At 44.4% G+C, this 7,608-nt stretch overlaps 1 protein-coding gene across 2 annotated transcripts; it reads right to left on the minus strand.

Annotated features, from left to right (window-relative positions):
- Positions 1-1,353: 1,353 nt before the first annotated feature.
- LOC111949922 (hepatic and glial cell adhesion molecule) lies at positions 1,354-7,346 on the minus strand. Of its 2 annotated transcripts, none has more exons than XM_023967271.3 (7): positions 7,165-7,346; positions 5,230-5,577; positions 4,478-4,759; positions 3,573-3,666; positions 3,033-3,112; positions 2,715-2,794; positions 1,354-2,604 (listed from the first exon to the last, which is right to left on the minus strand). In XM_023967271.3, the coding sequence occupies exons 1-7, from the start codon at positions 7,256-7,258 to the stop codon at positions 2,269-2,271; spliced, it is 1,314 nt and encodes a 437-aa protein (XP_023823039.2). In that variant the 5' UTR covers positions 7,259-7,346; the 3' UTR covers positions 1,354-2,268. The 2 variants fall into 2 exon arrangements, with proteins under 2 accessions (XP_023823039.2, XP_023991574.1); XM_024135806.2 differs by lacking the exon at positions 7,165-7,346 and adding an exon at positions 6,132-6,711.
- Between the last annotated feature and the right edge of the window lie 262 nt (positions 7,347-7,608).

Here is a 7,608-nt window from a genome sequence, read left to right on the forward strand (position 1 = left end):
AGAAGTATCCACCCCATAACAGTCAAGAGTGCTGTTCTATGATTAGAGATATACCGGTAGGGTAGGCCTTCTGTATAATCACAGACCTCGTCATCCCGGTCATGAACAATTTTTACTCTGGCCCAAAGGCTGTGCTACAGACTATGAAATCAAATGCAAATTTGAACGGGATAGTTGGCAAAAACAACATACAGTGGGGAGAACAAGTATTTGATACACTGCCGATTTTGCAGGTTTTCCTACTTACAAAGCACGTAGAGGTCTGTAATTTTTGTCATAGGTACACTTCAACTGTGAGAGACGGAATCTAAACAACATCCCAGCCTTGTGCAGGTCTACAATTTTATCCCTGATGTCCTTACACAGCTCTCTGGTCTTGGCCATTGTGGAGAGGTTGGAGTCTGTTTGATTGAGTGTGTGGACAGGTGTCTTTTATACAGGTAACGAGTTCAAACAGGTGCAGTAAATACAGGTAATGAGTGGAGAACAGGGGGGCTTCTTAAAGAAAAACTAACAGGTCTGTGAGAGCCAGAATTCTTACTGGTTGGTAGGTTATCAAATACTTATGTCATGCAATAAAATGCTAATTTATTACTTAAAAATCATACAATGTGATTTTCTGGATTTTTGCTACATGCTTAGTAAGTAGGAAAACCTACAAAATCGGCAGTGTATCAAATACTTTTCTCCCCACTGTAGGTTACTACGGTAATCACTGTGTTCTTTGTATGAAATTCCCTACTGCTTAGAAATACTACAGCTAAATGCATTTGAGAGAGCATACAGAGCAAAGCTATCTCATCTATAGAAGGTATGTGGGTGGGTGGGGGGGTTGTATCTTGTAATATGTTAAAGTATTAGGGATTTGTGACTGTGTTTGCGTGTGTTGTGTTTTTTCTTAGATGTAGTAGTTTTTCAACATTTCGTTATTTTTTTACATTTCTTAAGGACAATTGGAAAAATAGCCCTTTGTGGCTGAAAGAGATCCTAATAAAATCAAATCAATCAAACCTTCCGCTGTTGCGCTTCTTAGGAAAAACACCGAAGACCTTGGGCATCACCTACTGGACACAAGAAGGACTGCAGTCTGGCATGCAGCTCATGGTCACACTGTATGCTACTATACATCTGTGGGGTTGCAGGTCCTGCAGCTGAAGAAGCTGGCCCTCGTCATTGTATTAGACTGCAAACTTAATGATGAGACTGCATAACTTAACATGTGAAATAAAATAAATAAAAAGGCAAGAGGGGAATAGYAACACACCCACACACCACATTATGGCAGCTCTGACTGAATCTTCTACCCAGAAGCCCTTACAGGAAGAGCCAATTAGAATACAGCTATTAAAGCATGTGAAAATAAAAGTATTGAAAATAAATAACAGTTTTTTATGGTGTTGTACGGGTAAGAGTACAACTATTTTAATGGTATTTTCCAACATAGCATTTATTGTTCGATTTTTGAGGTTATAAAATGGCACACTTCATTTTGAAGCATGGAATAGAAAGACAGTTTTAGGATGAAATGTTAGTTGAAAAAAATGTATTTGGAGGTAAAAGGTCCCCAAAACAATTCTAAGAACATCACATACCCTATTGACATATGTACATAATGAGTCCAAGGCTTGGGATGGCAGTTTCTTTGCAACCCCCTTCCCCAGTATGTCTACTGGATGCACCAAATCAAACAAATTGCAGTCCACGCATTATCATTACCCTAACTTTCAAGTAATAACATATCCAGATCCCAGTGTAAATTGACCGTGGTCACTTACATCCCCCTTGTCCCTTACCATGTGGCAACTGCCATACATTGCTTGCCCCCAATTTTTGGGGGGTGGATACTGTACTAGAAATGTGTGTGGAGATGTTACATGAGTTCATCAGAACAGCCACGGGGGTTAGCCTGGTCCCAGATCTGTATGTGTTCTGACTGTCATTGTCACCACAGCAGAGAGGAGTTGGCTAAAGCACAAAGTGATCTAGAGTCAGGCTACATGGAGGCCATTGGTCCAAGTTGATTCACACCTGAAACCATGTGCAGTATGAACGGTGTTTCATGTTTTTTAAACCTTGGTTTGGAAAAATGAACAACGTATCCAGGGGTATAGGAAAACCATGATCAGAGCAGTTGATACTGGTGTAACAAATATCTTTACACCAAAACCCAACTAAACAGACAAGATAATACACACATGTCCATGGATAGATGTGGATGAATTCTACAGGTGAAGCAGTGATAAGTGAGTGGGGGTGGTCATTCAGACATTAATCCTGGTCGTCGGCCTCTGGGGTGGCCGGGGGCTCCTCTGTCTGTCGATTGGTGGGAATGCCCACAGGAGGGCGAAGTTTATGCCCAGAGCTCTGCAAATGTGGAGGTGAACCAGGCGGTGGAGCTGAGGGCATGACAGGTGGCTGGCCAGGGGGCCTGAGTGGGGTGGCAGGGGGCGAAGGCACAGGGGTATGGGGATATTTGCGGACAGGCCGGTTGGGTGCCTCGGGTGAGTGGGAGGACGGTGGGAGGGGGCTGGGGTAACCGGGCGTGGCGAGGACTGAGAGGCTGATGGAGTTGGCTGAATACTCGTCCTCACCTTTGAGACTGTCCTGGAACAACAACAATGAAGGAATAGATTTAAGCAGAAAATATGAAGGGAAAACTAGCAACATTCTTGAAAATAAACAAGTCTTTGTAAATGGAAAAATCTGTGACTTACATCTTCATTGACAACGTAAAGAGCCATTGGGCTCCTACGGCCAGGTGTTCCCTGTCCTATTGTTTTTGGCACCACATCAACTGCAAATGAAAAAATGTGTGAAACGACTGCACAAACTAAGTGTAGGACTACTCTGCAAAAAATGTGTACCGACTATAACTTTGCCATGAAATCTATCCATCTAAAAAGGTTTGCATTCAAATATCTGAAATAGGAAGAACAAATAAATAAACTAAATATTTAGCGTGGCGAACAAAGAATATCACACATTCAAAAAGCACCTCGCTGCCAAAAGCTCACATCCCTCTCTCCCCTTACCCTCGTGACTGATGTCACTCCGCTCTACATACACTGGAGATCTCTGCAACATGGCTGCCGTGGCAGCTCGCCGCCTCTTCCTGAACCCCAATGACAGACAAATAGGAGATGAGCGTTTCACAAGTATACTCGTGTAGTGCCCATTTACATTCCGTTTCTGTTTCCTCGAGAACATGTAAGCCCAATTGTTTTTAAAAATACTGCATGCAGTGTAAATCTAGCCTGGTCCCAGATCTGTTTGTGCTGTATAGCCGCAACATTGACAATGACTRTAGGAGTAGGCTATACAGCACAAACAGTTCTGGCACCAAGCTAGTGAGACACCGTTATCATTGCATTGTAAACAACAGCGATAGAATCCATCCCACACGATACTATCAGTGTCAGAACCTTAGTGTGACATTGGATCGCGGAGTAGTGGAGAGCTATAGGCCGGGGCATTACGGTTCTAGCCGCCTGGTCCTTGCCGAGTGCTTAGTGCTGGTTCCCGAGACGTATCAAAGAAAATAGGGAGACGGAGGCACAATGTGGAGCTCTTACTTTTTGGAGGGCTTCCAGCAGGCGCACACTGTCACCAGGGTGATGAGGAGGAAAATACCCCCGGTGGAAAGGATGATATACAGGGAGCTCCGTCCTGGCAAAGGAATGAAGCCTTTGATTAACAGAGTAGTCCTTTCTCAAACACTGCAAACACTTCACCACTGTATGAGCAAAGAGTCCTCTCGGACTAGACAAAGATGTCACCTCTAGGCTCTGGAAATTAGCTACACTCTCCTCTTTCTCTACTATAGGGCTCTCTTTACACACTCCACTTTAGAACTTTTAGTGGAGGCCCAAATAACATAAAATAAATGGAAGCATTGCAGAATGAGTTAAAATGCTAGGTTGTCCTAGCCTGGTACTGGACTAGATACCACAAACAGATCTGGAACCAAGCTAAGGTTTTCCAGAACTAGCTGTGCCAGCCAAGTCTGTGTGTGAAAGTGGCTGCTGTGAGGCTTTGTTCAGGGCTGTATGTACGGAGAGAATATAGGACCCTCACTGGGCGAGCTGATATTACGTCACATTTTGATTACGACCGAAATGGCACCATATTCTCAATAAAGTGCACAACGTTTGACCAGAGTCATATGGATCATGGTCAAAAGTAGTGCACTATAAATGGAATAGGGTGCCATTTGGTACACATCCCATGTCCCAGTAAGGGAATAATGAAGTAAGGATTAGTGTGCTCCACTGGGGCAAAACCTCAGCTCCACCTTTATCTCCTGGCCCTCATAAATAACTCAAGCTTTTCACTGGTCTGGTCCGGTCCGGTCGGTCGGTCAATTAAGTTTCTTCAGAATTAACTTGTGTCTCAACCTTTACCTGACAGGTACATGCTGAAGCAATCAAGATAAATATGCTTGCTAAGGAGCAAGTACTGCAGCTGTGGTTCTACCTACTGTAGACGGTGAGTTTGACAGGCACGCTCCTCATGCTGCTGATTGGGTTCTCCACCGTACAGCTGTAGATGTCATCGTCTGACATCAACACCCGGGCGATGGTCAGATACTTCATGTCGTGTGACAGGAGCAAGCGTGAGTCATTGGTCAGCACCTTTCCCCCTTTCAGCCAGCCATAGGCGGGTTTGGTGCCGTCGCCGTGGGAACAGTGTAAGGTGAAGAGTTCACTCAACTCCAGCACAGAGGAGGCTATCATTTGGACGAAGGGTCTGGACACAGGTACTGTGGGGACAATACACAGCAACACGTCAACTAGATTATCTACAGGAGACATATGCGTATACCAGTAAAGGATTTGTGAAGAAATAACAAACAACCTACTCTTTAAAGTAGGCCTTATAAAGGCTGTGATAAGATATACTTTGTTTAAAGTGTGAACACACTTTTTAGCCTTACACCTCAGTCTGGAATAGCAGCATGTGATGTAAATTCACTAAGGCCAATAGTTGGTCAGTTGTTGGACTGTTTGTTTGATATGTGAAGCTGAGCAGTATTGTAAACACGATCACAATTATTGAAATAGTAACTACATATGACATTTAGCAGAAACTTTTATCCAACGCGACTTACAATCACACGTGCCTAAATCTTTTACATACTGTATGTATGGGCGGTCCCGGGAATCGAACCCACTGTCCTGGCGTTTCTAGCACCATGCTCTACAAAATGAGCTACAGAGGAAACTTTCCTACCATCTACGGTGAGGTTGATGTTGCGCTCCGCAGTGAAGGGATCGTCCGTGATGGAGATCTCCACTTCATAGGCCCCCTCGTCAGACAGCTGCAGGTTGTGGAGGAGCAAGGTGCCGTTCTCAAACACCATGATGCGGTCCCTGTACTCGGGCCGCAGGTTCCCGATGATGCTAGTGCCTATGGACTGGACTACGGTGATGGGCTGCTGCTTGTCCCTCTTCAGCTGCCACTTGATGACCGGTTGGTCGGAGCTAGTGCTGGTGTAGCTGACGGAGAGGAGGGCCTCGCCACCCAACATGCCTCGGACCAGATGAGCCTGACTGGTGACGTTGACGCCGGCCACTCTGACTGCAGGGACACAGTCCAACGCATGACGTTCAGTGAACACTGTGGCGGACTATACAGTGCAGGATATAGTGATCACATGTAAGTGGTTGATCACTGTAACCGCATTCACCACAAGCAGAGTGATCTGCTCTAGTACAAGGTCCCAATAACGAGTCTGGAACTTGTTTTTGTATTTTGTCTTTATATGCCGTTCACAGATATACAGTATGAAATAAAGTCAGATATGGGTCTAAGGTTTTCACTCCAATCCCTAAATGAGTCCAGAAGTAAACTTTTGAAATTAAGACCACCCCAAATCCAGTTAAATCTACAAGTGAAAACAGCGCCCTCAAACTTCCTCATTATTACCACAATCAATCATTCAGTGAAAATTCAATAACGGGTAAGGACGCTCTCCAAACAAGCCCCAACGTATTTCATCTGTTTTGATTTGTGTACCATTAATGGATCCCCCTTGAGCATACGGGAGGATGGTTTATAACATAACCCGCATATCATCCCTTAGAGTCTAGTTCTGCCYTGGAAACCACACACAGTAACGCCATTATACTCACAGTGGAGTTTCCTGTAAGTCACCACATCCTTGACCACATGTCGCCATAGGCTAGAGCGCTGTACCTAATGGATGGGCTGTTGCATGTCATGCCGGGGCAATAGAGAGAGAGAGAGAGCGTCTGGCACCGACCCTCCTCGGCCACAGCTCTGCTCCCTGTAGCGTGTCTGCATGGCATCGCTCGATCGCCGTGGCAACAATTTTCAGCCTGAAGGAGGTTGCCGGGAGAGGCAGACAAAGGCCAGGATTGTTGGCCTGATTTCCTCCCTCCCGTGGTATAAAAAAGCCACTGGGAGAGACATGCTCTTTGTGATTGTAGAAGCAGGAGACACAAGGGTTCAGTGATTCTGCTAATAGTGGATGGTCACAATGACACAACAGACAGCCACACAGCAGAAGCAGGCTGAGCCAGGCTCCTAATGCAGAGACACCACCACCACCACCGCCTGGGCTCTAACTCCAAGTCCCCCAAAGCCTCTTCTCGTAATACAATAATTGTTAACCTATACTTCCAACAACAGCTCAGCTCACGCAGGTTCCTTTTACTACAGCCGTATGGCTGAATAGACCTGTGCCTTGGAGCTAATCTACACAGAGGGTACACCAGGACAAAACAATTCTCACTGCCTGGGCCAATGAAATGTGTTGTATAGCACTTAGCCTACTTTAACATAGTATTTCATTAATTGATCAAGTACTTAAAGGAATAATGGTTACGACCAAATACTGTATTATAAAACACATACATTTTCAAATTAATTTGCTAACAAAACAAATGTGAAACAACTTGTGAATTGAAATAAGAAAGCTATGTAAATCTCAAATATCTACACTTTATCGCCTTATCACATATTACCTGACTACTATGTGATTAACATATTTGCCAATATAGTCAAATATCTATTCGTTCAAACTACTCCTACTTTAAACTTATTTCCTGACTCAGCCACTAGTTCTTTTCCACATTGTGTTTCCCAAAAAAAGCAAGTCAGAAAGTTTGAAAGCCTCCTCTCGTAATACAATAATACACTTACCTGCCTGGGAAAAAAGGAGTAGGCCGAAGAGTGAAAATAGCGAAGGAATGGCTGTGTCTTCTTTCGAGGAAGTCTTCCTCCTCTCCTCCTTCATCTTGGGTAAAGCGCTGAGTCCCTCTCCCACCCAATGAGCATGATTTGTCCACTCCAGGCACGTCCCTGAGAATGCACAAGACTGCAAAACTGGGCTCAGTTGCCTGCCTGCTCTGAACCACAGCACTCAGGATCCCAGCATGAACAAAAGCACTGTGTGTGTGTGTGTGTATCCTCAGCTTTCTTAGACATAGACATAGATAAATAAGCACCGTTTTTTTTTTATTATGGTGGGTGGCCAAAGAACATAGCTACATTTAATTGTTGCTCTTTTCTGCACTGCAAATGTATGGCTGTCAAATTTGCTATTACCAATAACGAGTTCACATATTTCAAGCATATGTATATGGT

Source organism: Salvelinus sp. IW2-2015, unplaced genomic scaffold, assembly GCF_002910315.2.
Source record: "Salvelinus sp. IW2-2015 unplaced genomic scaffold, ASM291031v2 Un_scaffold611, whole genome shotgun sequence".
NCBI lineage: Eukaryota > Metazoa > Chordata > Actinopteri > Salmoniformes > Salmonidae > Salvelinus > Salvelinus sp. IW2-2015.

Excerpts from the sequence above, each read along its gene's own strand:
- LOC111949922 (XM_023967271.3), bottom strand. The coding sequence starts at position 7,258 with ATGAAGGAGGAGAGGAGGAAGACTTCCTCGAAAGAAGACACAGCCATT. Across the intron at positions 5,578-7,164 it reads ACTCCTTTTTTCCCAGGCAG|TCAGAGTGGCCGGCGTCAAC; the intron begins GTAAGTGTATTA and ends GTGTCCCTGCAG. Across the intron at positions 2,795-3,032 it reads GAGTGACATCAGTCACGAGG|TTGATGTGGTGCCAAAAACA; the intron begins GTAAGGGGAGAG and ends TTTCATTTGCAG.